This window comes from Topomyia yanbarensis, chromosome 2 (genome assembly GCF_030247195.1).
Source record: "Topomyia yanbarensis strain Yona2022 chromosome 2, ASM3024719v1, whole genome shotgun sequence".
Classification (NCBI taxonomy): Eukaryota; Metazoa; Arthropoda; class Insecta; order Diptera; family Culicidae; genus Topomyia; species Topomyia yanbarensis.
In genome coordinates, this window is record NC_080671.1 from 334943467 (window position 1) to 334970504 (window position 27038).

At 39.1% G+C, this 27038-nt stretch overlaps 2 protein-coding genes across 2 annotated transcripts in view; one reads left to right on the plus strand and one right to left on the minus strand.

The window, feature by feature from the left end:
• Nucleotides 1–731: 731 nt before the first annotated feature.
• The window catches only part of LOC131683982 (COMM domain-containing protein 4), a 41462-nt gene continuing 15155 nt past the window's right edge, over nucleotides 732–27038 (minus strand). The window contains exons 2-3 of the mRNA XM_058966414.1: nucleotides 1397–1537; nucleotides 732–1317 (exon numbers count right to left, since the gene is read on the minus strand). Coding sequence (XP_058822397.1) covers nucleotides 850–1317; nucleotides 1397–1537 — 609 coding nt within the window. The 3' untranslated portion in view covers nucleotides 732–849. The remainder of the gene's footprint in view (nucleotides 1318–1396; nucleotides 1538–27038) is intronic.
• The window catches only part of LOC131683981 (leucokinins-like), a 33554-nt gene continuing 9198 nt past the window's right edge, over nucleotides 2683–27038 (plus strand). The window contains exon 1 of the mRNA XM_058966413.1: nucleotides 2683–3037. Coding sequence (XP_058822396.1) covers nucleotides 2752–3037 — 286 coding nt within the window. The 5' untranslated portion in view covers nucleotides 2683–2751. The remainder of the gene's footprint in view (nucleotides 3038–27038) is intronic.

A 27038-nucleotide genomic window follows, 5' to 3' on the forward strand; every position in this document is an offset into this window, starting at 1 on the left:
ATGTTCTAGGACCCAAATGGTACCCAAAAAGTTGCTCGGAGCTGGAATATATTTTTTGTCCCACCCTAATAGCCACATGAAAAAAATATTGGTAAAAAAAGTTTGACCCTTTCCAAAAAACAGTCTAGATCATTTTTGGAAAAACTAAATATGCAAAGTGGCTTTTCGTGACAAAGTCTTCATATACAGAAGTTTCATTAAAATCTGAGAGGGTGCTGCCAACTCTGAATACGATTTAGCGCAAAATTCGTCAAATGCTTCAGAAACTAACCTCAGACTTGTATTTCAAATATAATTAAATTATATATTTTTCTATAAGCACTGCTGAATATAAAATTAAATTTCTTATGAATACACTATATAATATCTCTGACGAAAAAGGTCGAAAACAGAAATCAACGCGAAAATTTACGATAACGCTAAAGTTAAATTCAACGCAGTGCGTTGACGATGAAGATGAAATCAACGCCAAATTCAACGCCGATAATGTCGCTGAATTCATCGTTATCGGCGGTAAAGTTGAATTCAACGTTAACAACCCTGGTCCAGTCTGACTTAACACTGACCAAATGTTCAACGATCAGTCGTCAGGAATTTGTCATCTGAAACATGCATCGTTGGGCTTCCGAATTCCGGAGACTCCAAATTCTAGTACAAATCTCTAAGAACAATGGAACTCACTGACAACCGGAGATTCATTGGAGTCTTCAAGCTAATGTATAACAAAAATCTTCACCTCAATCGTAACTGCGACATGATTATGAAATTTTATATTTAGCCAAAGTTTTCAAAATGATACCTTGTTCGGTATACGGCAAAAACCATATCCACGGCGTAAAAACAGAAATATTATTTAATATCACTATGCTTCGATTCGTAATCGTATCTGTCCATGATGCCTTTAGCCGTTCTGAGCTCCTTCAACAGCACCGGGATGTCACTGCGATTGATGTTAATTGTGTGAGTTGTCTGCTGAGGTACTCCATTAACTATTTCATTCCTAATGCCAAACTGGAACTGCACACAATCAACTGTATTTGCTGGAACGCTACTTGTAACACTGTTCAGTTCGTTTACCATGAGACTGGACTGACTCAGTTTGGTTCGAATCTTACTGACGTGTTCGTCGAGCACTTGGCACATAACAGTGGTATGGTCCTTGGGCAATCCCAACTGTTGCAGCTCGGTACCAAATACTGAGCTGTCAGTATTGAAACGAGCGGCACTCACCAGCAAAAACCTAATACATGCAAAAGCAGCTTTCGGGGTGTCCATTGTCCCTTTAACTATTCCGAAAATAGATCGTACATTATCTTCCTGCGAAAAAAGTAAACAAAGGAACAATAAAAAGTGCTTAATTGCTGGAATGATTCAACTGCGGTGAATAGTATCATACTGGGACTTCTTCTCCTAAAATGCACATGGTTACATAGTGAACAACCTCACGTAACTGTTTTATGCTTAGCACAGCTAAATTCGAATGGATTTCAGCCAATACCCAGTCTGGACAGTCACCGTCACCGCAAAAACGGAATTTCTGAAATGAACATCAAATAAATAGTTTGTTTGAATCGTAATCATCTACATTTGAAATTGGACAAAATGCACACGATTGCCTCAACGATAGTGGACGAATCAATATAACGGAATTTGCGTCAACTCCAGCCCGCAACAAACCCAGATAACCTTACCTAATCTTTAATACTGTAAGGCCAAATATCAACAAATTCAATACATATTTTAAAACTATATTGCCACACAAAAGGTGAGGCATCAGTACCACAACCCGTTAAGAAGCTTGACCATCTTTTTTCGACAAACGCACCAATTCATTATTCGCCCATAGAGTACATAATATCTAAAGCTAGTTCAACTATCCTCCTCCACCTGGTCGAGATTCGAACGAATGAGCCTTATGAGTCCCAGTACCTAAGCTCAGTACCACCACCAACTTAAAATATGATAACCCTTGACAAAACTGCCATGAAGTCTCCTTATTCGTTCATTGAAGTTTGGTGAACCGGAAGCAGATGAAGATTCCTCTGATCATCGTCATATTCGCAGCAATTGTCATAGAACTACTTACAAACATTCATCACGTAATCGGTTATCCGGATTGGCTCTCGAAGCGTCCTGAAGCGAGCAAATGGAATTTATCTATGCATTAAAATTCAAGCAACGGGAAAAGTAACTACTTCTCATCAATTAGTCACACTTCAGTCGGTCGATTGAGCATAAAGGATATTGTACACTCGTTTTCAAAGATGTACCGACCATTGCCGACTTTTGACGCCTTTCACGAATCTTTTCATCTCGGCCATTTTTCGCCTCCCACATCGTGGCCCTATCCGGCGGCACGAGGAAGCGGGACAATTTCTGCTTCCTGTCACAGCTCTCGATGATAGCAAAACGGTTCAACTTGACTTACATTCAAATGAAGCAAACCGGCAAGTGCGTCAACTGTCAACGGACAACATAATAATATCTTTATACGAACGGAGTGTATTGTTCCAGCCAGGAGAAGTTCAATATTGGTCGTAAGGTGTTCGGCGAATTGAATCGTTCAGAGCACGATTTCCGTCCGGAGCGTGATGTTTTGTGCGTTGGAATGGGATTTTCGGTTCCGTCCGCAATTTGCTTATAAAAGGGTACGCGATAACGCTCAGGTAAGCCAGTGGACACATTGCTACTCCATGGTAGATATGAGATTTTGTGTTCAGTTTTATAGTTTTTAGGGGAAAAAAATAAACAATGAAAATATCAATACATCTCGCGTTTACGCTGCTAGCAGCAGTGGTTGGATTTCGTTGCTCAGAGCTGGACACAAGTGATAGGCGATTAGTCGATATTTTAAACGGCTGTGAGTGGGTAACAAGAAGAAATGTGATCTCCGAAGCACTTCTGGAACGCTACCGGAAATATATGATGCAAATCTTTTTCATACAAGACGACGTGTGTGCCGTTTATGAGTGGAACAAACATCTTAGGGAGAACGAATTGGCAGAGGAAAACGGATTAGAAGAGGTCGAAGAAAATGGTCAGTGAACAATTCCAACAGAATACTACAACTACATTTTCTATCGGGATCCAGTCAAAAACGAAAAATAAGATCAAGATATGAGTGTCTTTGAAGAACATAAAAGAAAAGTTCTCTTACATTTAGTATACCGTAACCTTAAAATGTTCGCTTTTTAATATCACACATGGTAGGTACAGTCTAAATTTCGGGATCGATGTGGAACACTGGTTCACATCCTTTCAAACCTAAACGAAATGTTGTTGAATGTACTTTTGGAACCGTTAAAAGGAGTGCCACTTGTCCAAACATTTCAACAACTTAAAATTAAAATGTAGGATGAGGTTAACTCCTAGCAAGTTTCGGGTGACATGGAAAACAGATTATGTTGCATCAGTTAGCAAACAATGTATTCCGCGTACATCTTCACAATCTACTGGGCGTTCTCTGGCATTCCAAGCTATGAGTGGGCGCACGGTAGTTTGCTTATGGAATATTTCAGTATGATGTATGGAACATTCATTTGAAAAAATAATCCCTTATATGTTCACAGCTGTATAGCAATATCCAAAGGAAACATTCCCTATTATTTATGAAATGCAGTTAGGCTAAAAAGAAAACAAAAAGTGATACAGTTAGACAGCATAACCAAGCATTGCAATTCTCACTCATTCACGCGAGAAGAATCCAACTTTTCCAGGATGCGTTGCAACATTCGTCGTCTCCACAAATAGTGTAAGAATAATTTATCCGATAAATTTCAACTGATTAGTTCCTGCTCACCGGAGTAGATTAATGAAAATTTCACTTTTCATAGCATCACTGCTGCTGACGGTCGAATTATATACAAAATCTTTAATTTTGTTTTATTATGTACAAAAGAAGACTCAATTTATCCCTCAAAACACTTGCGAAGTGGCTAAAGAGTATAGATAAATGATTTAGACACATTAAGAGAATATCAAAACAAGATTTCATATAATTGGATAACCAACAGCAGCGGTGCTAGAAAAAATGAATATTTTATCAATCGTCAGAGCATCAATTGGTTTCAGCTTAATAACTTTTTTCTCAAGCATCAGATCGTTTCGTAGTTTTCGAGACTTTGTTTCTTTGTTAAATTTCCTACAAAAGCCACATAACGGTTTATTTTTAGGAAGCAATGGGCGACTCCTGGAGGAATTATTTTGTGAAAGTTAGTTTTCCCATATAAAATCCCATGTAAACTTTAAACAGTGGGCGCAAAAATATAGTTTCAGGGATCGAGCTAAAAATTTGCACACATTTTCGAGGACCCAAATAGTACCCAAAAAGTTGCTCGGAGCTGGAATCTATTTTTTGTCCCACCCTGGGCACCCCATCGTTAATAGACGATGTTTAATTATTAATTTTTACTTAGAAATTGTAAACGGATCTGCTGCAAGCGATATCAATCAAAAGGATATTTAAATTTCGCCTAAATCATACTAAAAGTTGAATATTAAGAAAGGAGGCGGGAGGGGATTTGAAATAAAAATACTAGGTAAAATTAAAACTCTCTCTCGGTTACTATTATTAAATTGGCGGAATTTTCATGCAAAAGCCTTACTTTTAAAGCGCTACTTATTCATTCACCAGAGTTGTTTGCTGAAAAACCGAATTAGTACCCTAAAGGAGAGATTGTCAAATCGCCAATGAAGATGAAAATGGCTAAGCTGCAGTATTTATGCGTCGTATGATTGAGTATTGCAACGACTAACACCAAATGAAACAAAATTCAAAAAATTGTCACGTGTTATAGAACAACAATAGCTTCCATAGAGTTTTGCTTTTCGTAACTGAAAACTATTATGGTAGTTTTAGAAATTACCATCCCATGATAATTTTTATTTTGACCATTCTCGGGTAAATGTGAAGTTTAAATGAGATCATCGATCCAGTCCAACATCAAATGAAACGACCCATCTGTGTATTATCAAACAAACATCTCATGGAAAGGCTAATACAGACCGACTTCTGAATCGATTCCATTTTAAACGCAACAGTCGATAGAGACTTAATCGATCGTTGCATTCGAAAATAATTTTGATAAGGAAACAATCTGAATTCAAATCAGACTCCTGGAGATTTATATGTGATTCAATATTCAATATACATGAGCTTTACCGAAAGGTTTTTGACATTTATAGATTTCATATGGGATCGTAGTATTCATACCGTATTTCCGTAGCTATATGTGCGATTCTTATGAACTTGATCAGATCAAAATCTGCTACCAAACCTTCCATTTAAGGCTAAGCTTGTGAAAATTGAATAAGCCGTTTTTCAAGAAGCCGAAGAGACATTAATTCTGAAATATTCCAAGAACCAGAAACATGCGAAATTTTCGAGATAAACGCTGGAATCAAAAGAACTTTGTCTGGCCATCAGCGATCAAGAATGCTCTAGCAAAGCTAAACATAGATCTTACAAATAATGGTATCATCGGCACTTACCGCAGGAAGAACCGGGAATCCATTATCGATGTCAATTTTTGTAGCCTTGGAGTAACCGGAAATATGGACTGAAAAGTGTGCGAGGATATATCCACAGCGCCCACCAAGCGATTTGGTACAGCATTGATAACAGTACTATGAACTACACATGAATATGAACATGTAGGAGATATATAAACGAGTGAAGATGGAAAACAGCGATTTTTCACAGGAACGTGTCCGTCGAAGAACTTGAATTTGAGGGTATCCTCTTCAACCTAAATGCGAACGAGTTCACGGCACTACTAACAAGGGCGTGTAATGCGACCATACCAAGGGATGGGAAACCGAGAAACGGTCGCCGGGTGCAATACGACGATTATCGATCCACGTATAAGTTGCCTCCGAGCTTGGAGAAGAAGTCGGAGATCACTTCGGTTTCTCATCTTGCTCAGTTCAGAAGCTAGAAATCGCTCCGCTGCAATATCAGGGCAAATAATCAAATTTACCCGCGCGACGCTTGGTCTATTTGCAAAGGCAAGAATTGATTCCTTCTGCCTAGTGTGTGAAACGTGAACAATGAGTGACAATGCAAAGCAAAAGTATATCACGATGCGGGCAAACTGTGTTGCTGTTGACTACACGAAATATCCGGTAATACCATCATTTCATGAAGGGGAGCAAATGTTGAAGGTGAACTTGAAGTTCAACGTAGCTTGCGGTACTTTATTCGATGCAATTCCACCATTTACGTCATGCGGTACTGAATATGAAAACATTAGTTAAGCAGAATCATTCGCTTCCCAGAACAACATGAAACACGTCATCGAATGTAATGACATTTTATACAGTATCCCAACGTATATAGATGTTGACAGTATTGAAATAAAGATACATGACCTGGCACCACGTACTAGTTCCTTCGCTATCAAACAAATCCTGTCAAAATACGGAGAGGTAAATAGTGTTAAGGAAGATAGTTGGAGGAACTTCTTCCTAAGACTCCGCAACGGAGTTCGTGTGGTGATAATGCGTCCGACAAAGCCTATTCCCTCTTGCTTGACTTTCACATGCAAATCACCTCATGGTGTTGAATATTCTCAACGAACACTAGTCACGCACCCAGGACAGATTCATACCTGTCGATATTGTGATCATCCGCTACACCACGGGAAACCTTGCGCAGAGACTGCTAAAGAAATTCCACCTGATACGACCAAAGCCGGTATACAATCATCGTATGTTAAACCATAACCAGCTGGTAAACCAACGACTGCAGACCGGACCTTCACAAACACCAGCTCAACAACGATCGGCCCCAGTACCACTAAACCAACTGCCATTACCAACATCGAAGTAACAACGATTACAGCAAATGTTTCCAAACCAACATCCAACACCACCAATAAGGAATCTAATACCGATGAAGAAGGATTTACAATAGCGACCCGTAAGCACAAACAACAAATAAGAACATCCGACGATGAGCAAGATGAACGCAGTACCGATGATGACATGGACGTAAACGAAAACGCGAGAGAAGACGGACCAAATGACCCCCAAGGTGCGCTCCACGGCTCAGTTGTGCTAACGCATTGAGCCGTGTCAAATATATTTAAAATTAAAAAGAAGTCAGAAAGCTCGAGGGAAGCGAGCTGCAAGAACCGCTCTCAACAAAGCAGTCAAGCTGTACAAGAAAGCCTTGCCACCAAGCCAACGCGAATTTCCTTAGGAGAGACCTACAAAGTTGGCATAACAAAGATAAAAGGCTCAGCTGCACCACCTGAAAGGTGCCCGGAAAAGATGGAGGTCACCATTGAAAGGTTTTCCCCACAACATGAATCTATTTTCGCTGTACAGTGCGGAGAATGATCACAAAGATGAAGATCGATTTACCAACAAACAGCTTATCGAGATGGCGAAAGCCATAAAAGTGAAGCGATAGATGAGAGCCCGGATATGTTCAAAACGATCCGATAATTGGAAGCGACAAAAGCTGATGTTGCTTCCGATGCCGGGACAACATGGAAATCTTTCAGCGTAGTCAATATATCCCTTGGTAATGTTAGAGAGAAGGAGTAATCCTGAACAAGCTAACGAAGTACACGGACCGTGAGAACGGCATCTCATGTAATTCGGCTTCCTTATAGGCAGGTCTACAGTAAAATCCATCCATGCTGTGGAGACAGCAGAGATAAGGATATCGTTTTTGCGTGGTGGTTCCCTTAGGCGTGAAGAAGGCTTCAATAGTACTAGCTGGGAAGCAATCGCCCATTCGCTGTACAGCATGAGTAACTCTGCAGGATATTATAGAGCTACTTTCAGTACCGAACACTGATCTACGAGACAGACAAGGGGGAATCACAACTACAACTGACGTTCCTCGACTCGACGCTGTGGAACGCAGTGTACGATGGAGTATTGAAGCTGAACCTTCCCAGAGATATAACGATTTTCGGTTTCACGGATGATGTGGTGTTCCAAGTAATCGGACATTATGTTAAGGGGAAGGCTGTGAGAGCAACCACAGCTTTGCTTGAGGCGCCAGTGTACTGGGCACCACGAACCAGCGGAAATCGCTGGACCGAAGCATGTGAGCAGACTAGTTTCACCGTCAGGGACAAGATCGAGTAGGTCGAGTGAAGCACCAGCGGTGGGTCGTCGAGCTTTCAACGAACCGGAAGCAGCGAACTAGAAGCTACGCTCCATCCGGTATCGCCGAACCGTCCTCGCCAAGTACTGGTTGGCCCTTTGAGTAGGATTTATTGACTATGCGAGTAGATTGCGACAAAACTGGGAGCTAAATAACTCGCGCAACAGGCATCGGTATCGGGAGAACTTCCGACGTGGAATTGAGATGGCTCGCGAAAACAGGAACTAAATGGTTCACAGAAACGGGAGCCAAATGGCTAACGGAAGTTCATCATTGCGATTAGCCAGATATGTGTTCGGAGCTAAACCGCTCTAATGTATCATTTTGTCTTGAGACTGAATCAACCTCCCCACGATATAACGCTTCTTTGCAGTCTCGTGGAACAAAAGGAAGCAAGAAAAGTGAGGACTGTTAGTAGTAGTTAGGCACAAAAGTGAGTCCCACCTAGGGCCAATGCAGCTTTGAAGCTATTTTACCATACTATAAAACATACAGACATTTTCAGATATCGACGAACTGAATCTAGTGGTATATGACACTCGACACTCCGGGTGTAGCTTAAAAAGTCGAGTTTCAGAGTGATTGCACAGTCTTCCTTATATGAAAAAGGCAAAAAATGAACTGATGATTGCTATACATTTCATAAATCCGTACGAATATCAAATGAATTTCTCTGATGTGGCTACCTACTGCGCAACAAGATGGAGAAAAATGCAAAGATTTCGAAGATGTACACGGAACCGAGCCGAATTACTATCATGTACCAAACAAACAAATCAAGCACAAGCGATAAACCAAAGCTGATGTTTCCACTAGAGTTCGAAAAAGTATAGTATGCACAGGATGTACGTTCACCAGGCTACTGTATACGAAATACGCAATAGAAAAAAATATCAGAGAAAACCATATCTGAGATGAATAATTCCATTGACGCGCACTTTACCTTTGGATTCATTCCAGAATGTTTTCCAAAAGTCCATAAGTGAAATGTTGCAATCCTGTTTCTGTACATTGTTATCAAGCAGGTTCACCTTTGACCGATTTTCATGCCTTGTGTGTATAGTCGGTCCATGTGCCGCCACAACGGAATGAAAACTATTCAAACAACCAAAAGTTAATACCTTAATGTACTCTTAAATGTTTACATTAAGTTCTAGAGAACTTTCAAGCTTTTATTGGGAATTTAGAAATTGCACTGTTCGGAAAATTATTTAAAACGAAAACTTTAGCATCCCTTTCCTATGTGCACTATTGATTGATTCAGTAATGTTTGTTTGAATTTTTCTAGTAAAACAAATAGCTCAACTAGGCTATACGAAATTACCCTGCGGAAACGTCCACGATTGTTCAATCGAAATAAAATGTAAAAAGAAAAAAAATTGTGTTTATTAAAATAAATATTTATTTTTTGTTTGCCCCCCCCCCCCTTCAGAAAAAAATTTGTACTTGGACATAATTTTTAAAAAAGATTTGTAATGGCCTTATTTGAAATATTTTTTCGTGTTTAAGAAAAAAACCCGTCTCTATTAAGGAGATCTGAGTCTTGCGTTGTGACAATGATTCTGGTGGATTGCACACTGACTTCATCATGTTTGACTTGACTTTGCTGATTATCTAATAAGAGTTGTTTAAGAAGTGGTAAGTAGGAATTCATATCAATCCGACCCATACTAAAACCTCAGCAGCATGATAGCCATCATTACCGCCCCCATCTCCATCGTTCACGGGGAAGGATAAAGGATACGATAGGCGGGAAGTGTTGATGCTCTACCTACTTAACGGAAGGTAGACGACTCATCAGACTCTTCCACAGGTGTCGCGAAGTTGGTGGTTTGGAAGGATATAAGGTCTAGGATTCTCTTCAAGCAAGCGATGCGACCTTAAAGCAGGGTTTCTTAGGTAGTAGTTTAGTTGGTTTTCGAGTACACGATCACTCGACAGAGAAAAAAATCTTGTTTAGTTTTTGGTTCTTTTTAAACTCTGGGTAGCCGGCTACCGAGAGTATGTTTTCTAAACAAAAGCAATTTTAACTCCACACAGCAGACCGTAGGAGTATTGCCTAGAAGAGCTAATCTTATCTGCATCACCATTTATTGCGACAGTATTCAGACAAATTTCGCTACGGTATATTTATTGGGTTGAAAACTACCGAGTGATAACACGTTGCACGAACAAAGAATTATGATAGCTCAAGATGTTATAAATCATGGAAAGCATTTCCTATTTTCTAAGGGTGCGCGAAACGCGATTCTGGTGTACGCGGTACGAAACAAAACGCATAACTCTTTCGTATTCTCTTAACGATACGAAACGAAACGAAATTTCAAAAGTAGATGTTGTTTGGAACAGGAAATTCGATTCTGACAAAAAGATTTGCGAACAATTACGAAATTTATCAAAACTCTTTTGATTTAAGAAAAGTTTCTTCTACCAAATACAAATTTGTATTTGTATTTGTATTTGCTTCTACTTAATACTCCAATTATGAAAAATATATGTAACTCGTGGTAAGTGATCAGAGTTTAAGCACATTTTTCAGAAATGTGAGACTGCATATTTTCAAAAATAGTTGGGAATACTATACACTGTGAGAGCAATTATCTCTACCTTTCGAATTTCAATGCTCCGATCTTTTTTAGTTAGCCCAAGGCATACTGGGCCACAGATGCAATTTAGCAAGAGAAAATTATAACTCGTTCAGCTTGCATCCTAGCGGATTTTGAACTGTTACATCTAAGTCCTTTTTGTTTCAATTACAGAGGTTTTAACCTTAGTCATTCGCCACTTTTTCTGGATAGAAAACTCTCTAACCCTATGTGCGGGGTTCGGACTTGAACCCAGGTGAGCTGCGTACAAGGCAACAACAAAGTTATACCCGTCCCGACCTACGCCATCTTTGAGGCTTAAGATTTATTTTTTTATCGTAGTTTCGTTTTCGTTTCCTGATAATAATAAATTTAAAAATAAATAAAAGTAAAAAATAAATAAAAAGCTCGAAAAATCTGTAGAAAATTTCAACTGGAACTTTTATTACAGTAACGACAAGGTTTAGAAATAGAGGTTTCCCAGAAATTATTTAATAATACATCACATTATTCACATCTTTTCCTTTCCGAAAACAGCAAATATGTATCATTTATTATACTAGTTTCCAAAGAAATTAGGTGGCTAGAAAAAAGTATTTTCAAGGTTCATTTTAAATTGCTGAGCTCAAAAACAACATTATTTCGCAATATTCAATTTTATTCTTCCTTTGGTTATTGGTCTTCCCGTGTGAAAATTACCCGATCAATACAATCAATAAACCGTTCAAAGGATATGGTTGTGTTCTTCCCAGAAATATAAAATATGTGATAATCACATGTAGAATTACAAGCGATCACAGTCAAAATTAAAAAAAAGTTCAAATAAGGTCAAAAATTATACTTGTTACATGTTGGTCGCTTGAAACCTTCATAAATTTATATTTGATCTACCTATGTTACACATTTTTGGAAAGGGTAACCTGTCGAACTACAAGTCTGTTTCGTAAGATGTGTTTTACAAAATAGTGTCGAATCCTATAGAAAAGCTATGCAATCACTGAAAATCTACTTTTTAACCGAGCCCACAGGGCTGAGTCTCTTATACCATACGACTCAGTTCGTCGAGTTCAAATGAAAGTTACGACGTTCCCATAGCCTGCTATTGAATTTCATTCAATTCCGACTTCCGGCTCCGGAGTTACGGGTTGAAGAGTGTGATCACACATGAGCTTTCCATATAAGTTGCTATCAGCATGTTATCTAAGAGATGCAAAAAATCATAAAATGTGTTCTAAATTGCTTGAATTTATGGTTTCAGTTCACTGGTTCCCAATAAAACCCACATTGACCGCTTTGGACACCTTCGGCGAAACCGGAAGCTTTGGGAAAGTGGCTTAATTCCATAAGTGAATTCACATCCGTTTCTTAGAAATGTCTGACTCTATGTTGTCATACATACATACACACATACACACTTATGAGTGTGTATGCGTGTATGTATGTTACCAACAATCTCACATCGGTTACTCCAAGATAACCGAACTGCTTTTTCAAACTTAGTCTCAAATGAAAGGCATATGCCTGCTCTACAACTTTGTAGAAGACACCTAATATCTCTCTCTTTCCGTTGAAAAGTTAGTGTTGGCGCCCCCTAGGCAGTACAATGTGGAACTTAAATTTTCTAACCAAAACATGACTCGTATTATTTACTACAACTCTTCTGAACATACCATTGAGCTATTTCTAACGGTTATTTCCCAAAAATGTTTAGTTCGTGGGAATCTAGTACTGATACACAACCATGCACTGCTAGGCCCCATAGAAAACTGACTCAGACATCACTTCGTTAAAAGTTTTATAACTTCTTTTAACAAAGCCGGATTGACTAGCAGTCTTCAACAAAGTTGTAGACAATTAAATTATCTTTCTTATTTTCACTCACAGTGATAATACGATGCATACAGTGCCACCTAGCGGCAAAAAGGCGAGTTCGGGGGTTTTCTCCATGTAAATTGTCGAAAAATCTCATACAAACTTCAGACACGTTGGTCCGGTAGCTAGACTAGTCCGATTCGCTTCAAATTTGGAACAAGTACTCCTTGTGGAACTAGGAATCGACTCAGGGGTGGTCCGATAGGGGTGATTTTTCCTGTCACTCTAGTGTATATCCTTTATCCCCAATTCTTTCCATTACTCAAGCGTGCAGTTAAACCTAGCTGTGCTTCTCCGAATGTAGCTGAATGCGGCTGATAAAAAGCAATTCCTATGTAAAAACTTCCAGGAAATCGACTGAAGATAGTTAGAATGACCGTACGAAACGTGTATACCCGTTTTAGCCCAATTTTTCACATAATGTGTGTGAAGTTCTACCTCACTCATCATTTCAGCAAGAGGATAAAAGCAGCTCACCATCGAATCGGAATCGATTGAAAATACTTGGAATGACCGCACAAAACGTGTTTACCCGTTTCACCCCGATTCTTTCCCTTATACAAGTGTAAACCTATACTTACCCAACATTTCAGAAAGAGACTGAAAGCGGCTGATGAAAAGTATTGTTTTATGTTAAATACTTCAGGGAATCAATTGAAGGTAGCTAGAATGTCCGCACGAAACATGTGTACCCGTTTTACCCGAAGTTCCTCTCATAACTCAAGTATGAAGTTAAACCTGGCTGTTCTTTTCCGAAAGAGGCTGAATGCAGCTGATGAAAAATAGTAATTCTTGTGCACAAAAAATTCGCGTTCAGCCTGTTTCTGAAATGATAAGTAAGGTATAACTTCACACATACATTATGTGAAGAATTGAGGCAAAACGGGATTCCCCGACATTTCGTACATAAGAATTTTTTAATAAGCCCCATTCAGCCTCTTTGCGAGAGGTACAATCAGGTACCTCACATTTGAGCTATGTAAAAAATTTAGGGTAAAACGGGTACGCGTATTTTGTCCAATTATTCGAACTATCTTCAATCGATTCCTAGGACTATTTAACATAAAAAGTTTCTTTTAATCAGCCGTTTCTGAAATGATGAGTAAGACATACTTCACACATACATTATGTGAATAATTGGGGTAAAACGGCAGCCCTAAGTTTGCACCGCTAAAACAACAAAAATGATCCATGTTACTATGTTTTAATTGCCGCAAGGTTCTACTGTATCGATTTTGTTGGCCTTTTTTGCGATCATTCTTCTCCCTTTCTGCTAGCATCAAGCCGTGACGTATGCATTCAATCGACACCAAGCTATCGGTGTCGCACCGATCCTATTGTGATTGAACTACTTATTGATTTTTTCGTTCCGCACACACGGATGGCTGATATCAATTAATGACACAGCTCAGCTAGCAGAAATCGAATTTTTATCTTACCCGTTCTAAGTTTATAACTGATTCGCTCTAGAATACCTATCCGTCTTTCAATTTCGTTTCTCTTAGTCTCAAATTTGCCGAAAATAGCCAACAAAATCGATACAGTAGAACCTTGCGGCAATTAAAACATAGTAACATATAAACTAGTTGGTAAAAAAGTAGATGAAAATTCGATTTCTGCTAGCTGAGCTGTGTCATTAATTGCTATCAGCCATCCGTGTGTGCGGAACGAAAAAATCAATAAGTAGTTCAATCACAATAGGATCGGTGCGACACCGATAGCTTGGTGTCGATTTAATGCATACGTCACGGCTTGATGCTAGCAGAAAGGGAGAAAAATTATCGCATGGTCGTTCTAGGCGAGGATTTGTGAAGAATTTTTTGCCGGCGTCGGCGGTAAAACATGATGATGAGTTATGTTCTACCATAGACTATGCGGTAGACTTGGGTGCAACGCCCAACTCCTACTCTGCAGAAGACAAAGAATTCTTCACATTTCCTTTCGATCATGCCCATATGAGCCTGCCTAGTTCTAGTTTTCCTTTCTAAGTTTATAACTGATTCGCTCTAGAATACCTATCCGTCTTTCAATTTCATTACTTTCGTTTCTCTTAGTCTCAAATTTGCCGAAAAAAGGCCAACAAAATCGATACAGTAAAAATGATCCATTAAAAATTAAAAAAACGATTCATAAAAAAGTTGTTCATGTTCCATAAAACAAAACTGGAAATCCATAAAACAGTGTGAATGATCTATAAAAACACTTTTAATCCATCTAACAGTGTGATGAGACATTTCTTATAACTCTTATCACTCTCTTCGGATATTATATCGTTTGAGAACATTTAGAACTTGATGCTTCGCGATGTTTTTGATAACACATACTACATGGGATAGTGACAGGACTCAGAGAATCGCTCAAATCAGCATAGGACAACATCAGTGCTAGAAATCTTAAACCAAATCAATGGGAAAGCGAAAAAATGGCCCATAAAATAGACATACAAACGAATTATTGCTCATGCTCTGTTAATAAAATATCTAAATTCCTCAATCAATGCCTTGTGGTGGGAAAACTGAATTTTCCTAAAGGGGTTATATATTGTACTGAGCCAAAAAAAATCGAAATTTTTTTAATCGATTTGAAGTTTATACTTTACTCAAATTTCCAACGCGACTGAGAACTAAGAAATCAACGCTTTTTCTTGAAAAAAAGCGATACTAGCAGTGACACCATTCAAAGAAAATCAACAGTGAATATTTCCAGACTTGGTTTTATTTCCTATTTAAGAACTATTGTGTTTTTTACATGCTAGATTGCATGATTCAGTGATCATAAAGTATTTGAAATTATTAAATTAAAATTTGTTTTTGCTATTGAAATTGACAAAATGATAGTATCGTCCCTTTGGCGATTGTTTACTTTTCGGTCACACCTATCAACATTGAAGTATCGCCCTTACGTTTTTTACAATAACTACCGTTCTACACCACCGATTTCGTCCAAGTTTTTTCAATAGCGATTGTTGTTACTATTTACAGCTGGTATCAGCTTGATAATCCTAAGAAATACGAAAAAAAAAATAGTTTCGCCTTTAAACTGCTAGCAAAAAAAGTATCGCCCTGTTTGTTTGCATGGAGCGTGGAGGGCGAAACTTTAAATAAACAAACAAAAATACATTTTCGACCGTTGTGTTTTTGCTGTAGTTTAGGAAAGCAATATCGTAGAATCTAAATTTTTAGGTTAATTTATTGCGTTTCAAAGCCCTCATTCGCATATATGAAAAAAACCTTATGTTTACATTTGTAAGTATCGCCCTTTTCACAAAAAAGCGCTGAAATGAAATCGCAGCTCCTGATATCACGCTATCTCTGAAGTGCATGCGTGCATAGTTCCAAATTTTACTTCGACATCGACTTTTTCTAAAGGTGACTTCCCAGTAGTATCCTTGATTTGAATTATTATCGCTAACCCTAATGCCAAAGAACAAATAAAAACCTCTTGAAAACGAACCGCTTGGGAAAATCATCATAATTACTGGAATTTTCATTTTCACGAAACTTTTCGATAACCTTCCGTCACTTGCGTTAATGCACTGGGTGCACAGTGCTCTGAAAATCTAGCGAAATCGTCTTAGGGCACCAGCGGGTCTAATTCAGAGCTATCTGCGCGGCGAGTTAAATCTGTAGCAATTCGAAAGATCGTGCTCACCGCGAGCCATGAAAAATAGACTACGTTGTGAAGTGATGGTCACTATTTATTAAAAAATCACGGTTAAATAAAAAATAAAACCATAAAAAAATTTCAAATACTTTATAATTTTCACAAACTTATTAGGAAAAATTGTTTAATAAGCTTGTAAGTAATATTGTGTAGGAAAAAAGCTGAAAATTTCAGTATTTTCTCTATCTGCAACATATAAACCCTTAATTATACCAATTAATTGGTATACGAATTGGAATAGGTTCGCCAAATTTTGGAAGAAGTCTATAAAATAACCTCTTGAAAACTACCTAAAATTGTTGTAGTCGATGCAATAAAAAATCCCCAAAAATGTACCTATTAATGTGAAACACAGTGAATAATGCATACAATAAAGACCCATTTATATCAGTCTCATGGTGTATTTCAGGCTGACAAAATGGGGACATTGACTAAATCGGGCAATTTTTTTTCTTTGTAATTAACTGATGCTGTTAAAATATTCTTCCCGTCCCTGGCTGTAGTCTGATAACCATTTCTGATTATGATGAACTTTTTATTTTTGCATATTTCCATCTTCATGATAAGGATAACATGCTCAAGAAAGGGTTTACTCGAATTCAGTCTTGTTCGTCTGCTAGAGCCCATCAAACATATGTTCATATTTGGCTGATAAAATCGGGGTTTCAATGTATTATAATAGATATTCAGCATTCGAAGAAGTTTCTTGTGAACGAGTGTAGAACAACTTTGTTTCTACTTACTTGAAGTAAGCGGCGTAGCCAGAAATTCGGTTTGGTGGGGCTTTGGTGAAAATCGATCTTACTGTCCAAACGGCATAATTCCGAAACCATAATTTTTGAAGTTTTAAAATTATGCAGAATTTATTTTTCAGAAAATAGTAACAGAGTTCGTGTCTTTAGCGAATTTGTTGAGACTTTATTGTAGTCATGAACATTAACCTGAGAAAATTCACCATAAATACTTCTTGGACGATATACCGTCAAAATTATTTTATCAAATAATGCAAAGATTAACGTTTGTAAAACTCATCAAAGATACTAAACCTTCGAAATTGGCGGTTTCAAAATGATATTATCTTGACCTTAAATTACTGTTTTTGAACCTTTGACCTATACATATAATTGGTCATACAACAAAAATCAAATGCTCATCAAAATCGATCAGGAACTGCTAGAGTCGAATGGAAATCGTCATTTTTCATAAATTTCTCTCTACATTCGGAAAGTGTTATCCTCGTTATTAATCATATTACGTTTTCGTCTCAACTCGACGCATTCCCAAAATAAAAACCTGTTTTAATCCACCTAGTGGTGCAATTGTGCTTGTCTGATTTGTCCAGACTACAATTCCATGGCTGGTTATGTTCAATACAATGGGGGAAATGAATATTACATGTTCAGTACGATTTGCACATACATACAATGGATCGACAGCCACGATCTTGAGATACTATGTGATACTGAAACATCGCTTGAACCAGCGGCGGATCATGGAGAAAGATCCGGGAGATCCGGGTCCTGCTGAAAATTTTCAACTTGTTAAGAAATTTTAAACTAGTTTTAATTTTAATGTAACAACCCCTCACTGCATATACTCCCTCCGGGCCGGTATGATTGACGATTTTTAGAGCGATTGCATAACCTTTCTATATGAGAAAGGCAAAGGGTTGTATGGTGCTAAACCCCAAAACCTTCTCTTGGCTACGCCGTTGCTTGGAGTTATTTATTTCGCTTTTCATTTTCCGATATGTTTCAGATCGATCCGATGAACATTTGTGCACTGATCAGTTATAAAGTTCCATCCAAACAACTTTGAAGTGTTCGGTGATTATTTCTAGTTGTTGTAGATAGAAAAATGAAATACAAAATTCGTTTTATCGAAATAATGTTTGGCTTATTTCAAGGGATTATTACTATATTGAACAATAAATAGGCGACAAAGAGTAATCAACAAACAACAAGCCATAACTTTTAAAGTATTCAAAATAGATATTTAAAGTCTTCAGTAAAGTTATTCGCAAAAGTAAGAGCTACAAATTTGCTGAAGGCATCATTCCGATATAATCACTTCCAAGAAAATTTGTGAAAATATCTCACTCATAGGGGGATTAATCAGAAACAGTACAATCCCAAAGGAAAGGGCATATTGCCTCCATTAAATTCTCCGAAGATACTATTGACCTAAAATAAGCCGTTTTGGCGTTAATAATAGATTACATGTTTTTGGTCATATTTCTGGCAATGGGGTTCGCAGTACCGACCCTTTTTGGCGAGAACCGGTACTACGGTACTGAAGCCCTCAGTACCGGTAGTACCGGTAAAATACCGGTACTCAAATTTTTTTTTTGATTCGAAAAAAGCTTCAAACTGAAATTGAATGCTCAAACTGATGATCTTATTCTCGGATGATTAATTTGTGCTGATCAAAAAACATGTTTGTTGTTTTTAATTGCGGAATGGCAAGACTCATTTCACAGAAGATATTTTTCGTATAGGGCACCTTCTTTTATTTCGAAATCTAGGCCATTTTGAAATCGATAACTGCTAAGTGGTGCGACTTTCGTCGACTTGAACAGATGGTAAATGTATGAAACCTTATTAACAACAGTAAATCAAAGCGAGAATGGCAGTAAATCCGAGCAGGTTGATCGCATTTTCTTTCTTGCTTTTCTGAAAATTGGTTTCGACTTTTATGTCGTTTGCTTACTATTCTCTAATGCATAATGGAGTTTTGTTGAATTTTTCGATCACCAATAATTACAAATCGCCCCATTTGAAGCAGTTCACCAAGTCTAAAACTGTTAGCTACTAAAACGCTGTTCGTTCTTTGATAGATAAAGGTTTAAGAGCAAACCAAATACAGACATGACTTAGACCATAGTCTTATTACGCGCCACCCAGTGAATAATGGAAACCAATCAGAATGTCGCTAATAAAACTTTAACTTCTAGAATTATTATTCCCACACAAAGTTGTTATCTCAACGATTTATCTAGAAGGCAAATTAAAATAAATAAACGCTATCTTGCAGACCGATATTTTGAAACAGATCCCCTGCAGAATTAACATATTTGTCATAAAAAAATGTATAGTACCGAAAATACCGGTACTGGGTTTTGTTCAGTACCGGTATTACGGTACCAAAAATGGGTCGGTATTCCCGGGATTTTCGGTACCGGTATTACCGGTACCACAACCCTAAATGGGAAATGATAAAAATCTTTCGTCCGCATTTAATGTTAAATATCTCTTTTGATAATAATCCGATTTCAACAATCTATAGCTTGTTCGAAAGGTATTCGTAGAAGCTGCCTAAAATACATAAAGTGTTAATCTATGTTGTCAATTTCGGCTGATAATTTTAAAGAACAGCAAAAAACGCCATTTTTACAAACATTCATATCTTGGAAACTAAACATCAGAATCAAAAAAAAAAAAAAAAAAAAAAACATTCGTAACCCAACTTTGTACCGGGAAACAAGTGCTTTTTGTTCTCTCCGGTGTGGTTTAGTTTTTTCGGTGGTACGAAGGTGCTTGCTGTGGCAGAGGCTGCAGTAAAGCATTACTAATAAACAGTCCCGCGAGTGATAATTGTTACCTGCGATATCAGTTAAAGTAGTGCAGTGAAGTGCGTTACTAAACATTTTTCTTGCCTGAAAGACGGCTTTGTTTAGACGAGCTAGATCAGCTCTAATGTGTGAAGGTCACGCGGGTGACGAATAAAACAAACGAAGGATCAATTCACCTACCAGCTCGTCAGGAACCAACTGGTGAAGTGTTTCGTTTTTTACTTTTCTTATCGATTTTTTTTCTTTTTATTGCTTTTGATTTTTTATTTTGATTTAAGTTAAACAGTGCGGTCGAGCGTGTTGCTCCCGCAACAAAATGGAACAAACAGAAGGATCACCCTCCGAAGAGGAATATTATGAAGAAGAAGAACGTATATCTGATACTGAGACAGATAATGTTATGGTCGATCCACTTCCCCCACTTTCCCCCAATGTCTCACAGCCCCCCCGAGTCAAGGTTTACCAGGATGGATCCGCTGGTCCTTGGGTGGTATACTTTCGGCCCAAAAATAAACCGTTAAACAGCATAACTGTTGCACGGGAGCTGACAAAACGTTACTCGGCCGTAACCGAGATTAAAAAGGTTCAGTCAGACAAACTGCGCGTAGTCGTTACTGACTTGAAACAGGCCAATGATATCGTTAGAAATAGCCTCTTTACGCTGGAGTATCGCGTCTACATCCCTTCTCGTGATGTGGAGATCGACGGTGTGGTAAGTGATGCGGGTCTAACTGTCGATGATCTGATGAATGATGGGGCTGGCCGCTTTAAGGACCCTAACCTTCAATCAGTTAAGATTTTGGAGTGCAAGCAATTGCACTCAAAGTCCATCGAAGATGGTAATTACTATCCATCAGACTCGTTTCGCGTAACCTTCGCCGGATCTGCACTTCCGAGCTACGTTGAAGTGGGAGGAGCTCGTCTACCTGTACGCCTGTTTGTACCGCGGGTCATGAATTGTTCCAATTGCAAGCAGCTAGGTCACACGGCCACCTACTGTAGCAACAAGCAACGGTGCGGTAAATGTGGGGAACGCCATGCGGATGATACTTGCAGTAGCCCTGCTGAGAAGTGTGTTTACTGTGGGGAGAATCCGCATGCACTTTTGACATGCCCAACGTACAAACTTCGCGCGGATAAACTGAAGCGATCCGCCAAAGATCGCTCCAGACGCTCTTACGCAGAAATGCTTAAAAGAGCTGTTCCACTTATCTCCGAAAACCCATTCGCTCTCTTGCCAACTGACGATAACGCCTCTAACGACCCTTGCGAGGGGCATTCTTTGGCTCCGCTTGGAAACTCTAGGAAAAGACCTAATCAAAACTCACCTGAACTTCCTCGTAAGGGTCCTAGGTTGTCCCAAACAAGGGTACAAAATAAAAATAATTCATCAACTGGAAGGGCTGGTACAAATCCGAAGATAATACCTCCTGGTTTTGGGAAATTGAGATACAACCAGGAGTTCCCAGCACTCCCCGGGGCACCAAAAATCCCAAGTGCTCCAATTTTACAGTCAGAAACTCAACCTAAAACGGGATTCCTTAAATTTTCTGACATTGTGGACTGGATATTCACAGCTTTCAACATTACCGATCCTATGAAAAGCTTGCTGGTTGCTATTCTACCAACAGTAAGAACATTTTTAAAACAGTTGACTGAACAATGGCCCCTCCTTACAGCGATCGTATCCTTCGATGGCTAACTTATTAGACGGAATCAGGGATCTGATCACTGTTTTACAGTGGAACTGCAGAAGTATTATCCCCAAAATTGATTCATTAAAACACTTGCTAAATTACAATCATTGTGATGCATTTTCCCTATGTGAAACATGGCTAACTTCTAATATAAACCTCAACTTCCACGATTTTAACATTATCCGCTTGGATCGAGAAGACTCATATGGGGGGGTACTTTTAGGGATCAAAAAGTGCTACTCCTTCAATCGAATCAACCTCCCTTCGACGCCAGGCATTGAAGTTGTCGCTTGTCAAACAACAATCAAAGGCAAAGATCTTTGCATTGCTTCTATTTACATTCCTCCTAGGGCCATGATGGGATATCGAAGATTCTCCAACGTGATTGAACACCTTCCCTCGCCCCGCCTGCTTCTTGGAGACTTTAACTCTCACGGTACGGGGTGGGGCTGTCTATACGACGATAATCGATCTTCGACAATTCAAGACCTTTGTGACAACTTCAATATGACAATTCTGAACACAGGGGAAATGACACGAATTCCTAGACCACCTGCGCAAGCAAGTGCACTGGACATATCTTTATGCTCGACATCACTACGGTTAGATTGCAAGTGGAAGGTAATATCTGATCCCCACGGTAGTGACCACTTACCAATTGTAATTGCAATCACCACTGGTTCAAGACCATCGACACCAATCAATGTTCCCTATGACCTCACACGAAACATTGATTGGAAGAGCTACGCTGCTGAGATATCCAAAACTATCGATTCAACACAGATACTTCCCCCGGAGGAAGAATATAAGTTTTTGTCCAACTCGATTCTCGATAGCGCGATTCAAACTCAGACGAAACGAGTACCCGACGTGAACACCCAAAAACGTTCTCCCAACCCGTGGTGGGACAAAGAGTGCTCAGACGTGTACGCGGAGAAAGCTGCCGCGTATAAAACTTTCCGGAACGACGGGTTAGTTGCTAGTTATCGAGTGTACGCGATATTAGAAAAGCGAATGAAAAATTTAATGAAAGCTAAGAAACGCAGTTACTGGCGCCGGTTTGTCGACGGGTTAACAAGAGAAACATCGATGAGCACTCTTTGGGGCACGGCCCGACGTATGCGAAACCGAAACAGTACTAACGAGAGCGTGGAATATTCAAACCGTTGGATATTCGATTTCGCCAAGAAGGTTTGTCCGGATTCCGCCCCGGCACAGAAAATCTACCGCGCCGCGTCGCCTTACAATACCGCGAACGAAACACCGTTTACGATGGTGGAGTTCTCACTTGCTCTCTTATCATGTAACAATAAAGCCCCGGGGCCAGATAGAATTAAATTCAACTTATTGAAGAATCTGCCAGACTCTGCCAAAAGACGCTTGTTGAATTTATTTAATAGGTTTCTTGAGGGTAACATTGTCCCACATGACTGGAGACAGGTGAGGGTCATCGCCATCCAAAAACCAGGAAAACCAGCCTCCGACCACAATTCGTATCGTCCGATCGCAATGCTGTCCTGTATCCGGAAGTTGTTCGAGAAAATGATCCTGTTTCGGCTCGACAATTGGGTCGAAACAAATGGCTTACTGTCAGATACACAATTTGGCTTCCGCAAAGGCAAAGGGACGAACGATTGCCTTGCGTTGCTCTCAACAGAAATTCAAATGGCATATGCTAACAAAGAGCAGATGGCATCAGTATTCTTGGATATTAAGGGGGCTTTCGATTCAGTTTCGATCAACATTCTTTATGAGAAGTTGCACCAGCATGGTCTTTCGCCAATTTTAAATAACTTTTTGCTAAACCTGTTGTCTGAAAAACAAATGCATTTCTCGCATGGCGATTTATCGACATCACGATTTAGCTACATGGGCCTTCCCCAGGGCTCATGTCTAAGCCCTCTCCTCTACAATTTTTACGTGAATGACATTGACGAATGTCTTGTCAATTCCTGCACGCTAAGGCAGCTTGCAGATGACGGTGTGGTCTCTATTACAGGTCCTAAAGCCGTCGACTTGCAAGGACCACTGCAAGATACCTTGGACAATTTGTCTGCATGGGCTCTCCAACTGGGTATCGAGTTCTCCACGGAGAAAACTGAGCTAGTCGTATTTTCTAGAAAGCGTGAACCAGCGCAACTACAGCTTCAATTAATGGATCAAACTATTGCTCAGGCTTCAACATTCAAATATCTCGGGGTATGGTTCGACTCTAAAGGTACCTGGGGATGTCACATTAGGTATCTGAAACAGAAGTGCCAACAAAGGATCAACTTTTTCCGTACAATAACTGGAACATGGTGGGGTGCCCATCCAGGAGACCTAATCAGGTTGTACCAAACAACGATATTATCAGTGTTGGAGTACGGATGTTTCTGCTTTCGCTCCGCTGCGAACATACACTTCATCAAACTGGAGCGAATCCAGTATCGTTGCTTGCGTATTGCCTTGGGTTGCATGCACTCGACCCATACGATGAGTCTCGAAGTGCTGGCGGGCGTTCTTCCGCTGAAAAATCGATTCTGGGACCTCTCATATCGATTGCTCATTCGATGTGATATTCTGAACCCATTGGTGATTGCAAATTGCGAAAGGCTTGTCGAGCTTAATTCTCAGACCCGATTCATGTCCTTGTACTTCGATTACATGGCACAGAACATCAATTCATCTACATATAACGTCAACCGTGCTCATCTCTTAGATACTTCTGATCCAACTGTATTTTTCGATACATCCATGAAGGAAGAGATTTGTGGAATTCCGGATCATATTCGCCCACAAGTGGTCCCAAATATTTTCTATAACAAATACCATCAAGTCGACTGCGCCAAAATGTTCTACACTGACGGATCAATTCTCGACGGGTCCACAGGCTTCGGTATCTTCAACGAAAATCTTGCTGCCTCATTCAGACTCAATGATCCTGCTTCAATTTACGTCGCAGAATTAGCTGCCATTCAGTATACTCTCGGGATCATTGACACCCTGCCCTCAGACCATTACTTCATCGTTTCGGATAGTCTCAGCTCCATTGAGGCCATCCGTGCGGCGAAGCCTGGAAAGCACTCACCGTATTTCCTGGGGAAAATACGGGAATATCTGAGTGCTTTATCTGAAAAATCTTACCAGATTACCTTGGTTTGGGTCCCGTCACATTGTTCTATTGCGGGCAATGAGAAGGCGGACTCTTTAGCCAAGGTGGGCGCATTAGAAGGCGACACTTACGAAAGACCAATTTGCTTCAACGAATTTTTCAGTATCTCTCGTCAGAGGACGCTCGATAGTTGGCAAACCTCATGGAGCAATGGGCATCTGGGACGGTGGCTACATTCCATTATCCCGAAGGTATCAACGAATGCTTGGTTTAAGGGGTTGGATGTGAACCGGGACTTTATTCGTACGATGTCAAGGATCATGTCCAACCATTACTCGTTTGACGCGCATCTCCGTCGTATAGGGCTTGCTGAAAATAATCATTGTGTTTGTGAGAACGGCTATCACGACATCGAGCATGTTGTTTGGCTGTGCGCAGAGTACTGTGTTGCCAGGTCCCAACTAATAGATTCCCTTCGGGCCCGAGGTAGATCACCCTATGTGCCAGTCCGGGACGTCCTGGCAAGCCGTGACCACCCCTATATTTTTCTTATCTATATCTTTTTGAAAACCATTGATGTCCAAGTTTAATACATTTTACCCTCTCTCATTCACAGTAGAATCTCACCAACCTATCCCTGTATCTACAATATGGCATTGCTTCACGAGTCTTCGGTGCACACTCTTCTTGATAACCGTCTATCCAGAACATCATGACATACCGCACATGCAGATGATATAGAGTGCCAATAATTATCCGAAATATCGACCCTCCCCTCGCCCCTGCGATTACAGGCTGGAAACTACAACACTACAACAAAGTGTGCATATCCGCCACAATGATCAATCAGCAAACGACGATGTCAATTACACAATATGTATCCCACTTCCTACCTTTGTCCTTTACTTACATAAGAGGGGAGCAAGCCGCCCCTAAATACGGCTTTCCCTTCCCCCACTAACATGTGACATGTAATATAAAAAAAAATGAATTATCGGCCTCGTTAAGCTACAGCATTTGGGCCTAAATAAACGTATTTTAAGATAAAAAAAATCAGAATCAAAAACAAATTAATAGCGTTCTTACTGTTTGATAGTTCTTTCATTTAAAATTGGTTTTGATAGGATCGGTTCAGTCATTGCTGATAAACACGAATGAGAGTTGATCCGTTACATACAAACACAGACATTGTCCCAAATCGTCGAACTGAGTCAATTGGTATATAAGACTCGGCCTTCCGGGAACATTTTGAAAGTTTGAGCGAATTCTATACATTTCTTTTATAAGAAATGTAAAAAGTGTGATTTGATCCATAGATTATGTAAAATTGAACCATAAAATAGTCGCAAAAGAGCACTAAAATAGTATTAAAAGAGCAATTGAAATCAACCAATGCCCCATAAAAATATTGGAAATGTTCCATAAAATGATACTTTTGCGCCATAAATTAACTGACATTGATCCATGGAATATTAACAATGTACATTAAAACACGTCGATATGTTCCATAATATCGACAAAAATGTTCCACGGTATTACAAAATGGAGCAATAAAATGTTAGAAAAAGTTCCATAAATTTGATGAAAATGCTTGCTAAATAATTTTTCTTGGTCCATAGAAGCAGTAAAAATGAACATTAGAAATGATTCATATATCGAACGTTAAATTATGGTTCATGGACATTTACAAAACAATCCGTTAATATGTGCTTATGCACCAGAAAATTAAATTTAATTCGTGCGAAATTGTTGCTATTCGAACTAATAATAAAGTTTATTACATTTGGTTGTAATGTCAAACTACAACAAACAACCCGAACAAAGTCAAACATCATAATTACAGCAAGCAGACATCATATTTTGATATCAGCCATCAAATTGAAATCTTATTTTGGTATCGGTTTAAATTTTTTCAGATATGACATCATATTTTGATCTCATTTTGATGTGCTTACATACTTTGTGTTTTTTAGAAATAAATGTTAGTTTCTACTTTTTTGGCAAACATCAAATTGATTACTTATTTTGTTATCATTAAAAATTTTCAACATCTCGATGAGTTTTCAATTTGCTTTCACTGATAGCCAGGGTTCACTGATTGCTCAGGTTGACGGTTAAAAGATCAAAATCGAATGCAGAAAAATTTTCCTATGACATCAAATAGAAAACTATTGGGCTATCAGTGATCAGTTAAAACGACCAAAACGATAACAACCTGAGCAATCATTATTTACTACATCACAACATCAAGTTTAGTTCTCAATTTGATATCAGACTCTGCTCGGGAATGCATACATTATAGTTAAACTTAAGCTTCTGTATCCCACTAGTCAGGTAACTGACCTTAGCTAACCTGAAATCATTATGGCAACTCTTTAAACGGCAGGGTATCTATGATATTAGCGCGCTGAGAGTTATTAGACCACTGATACAG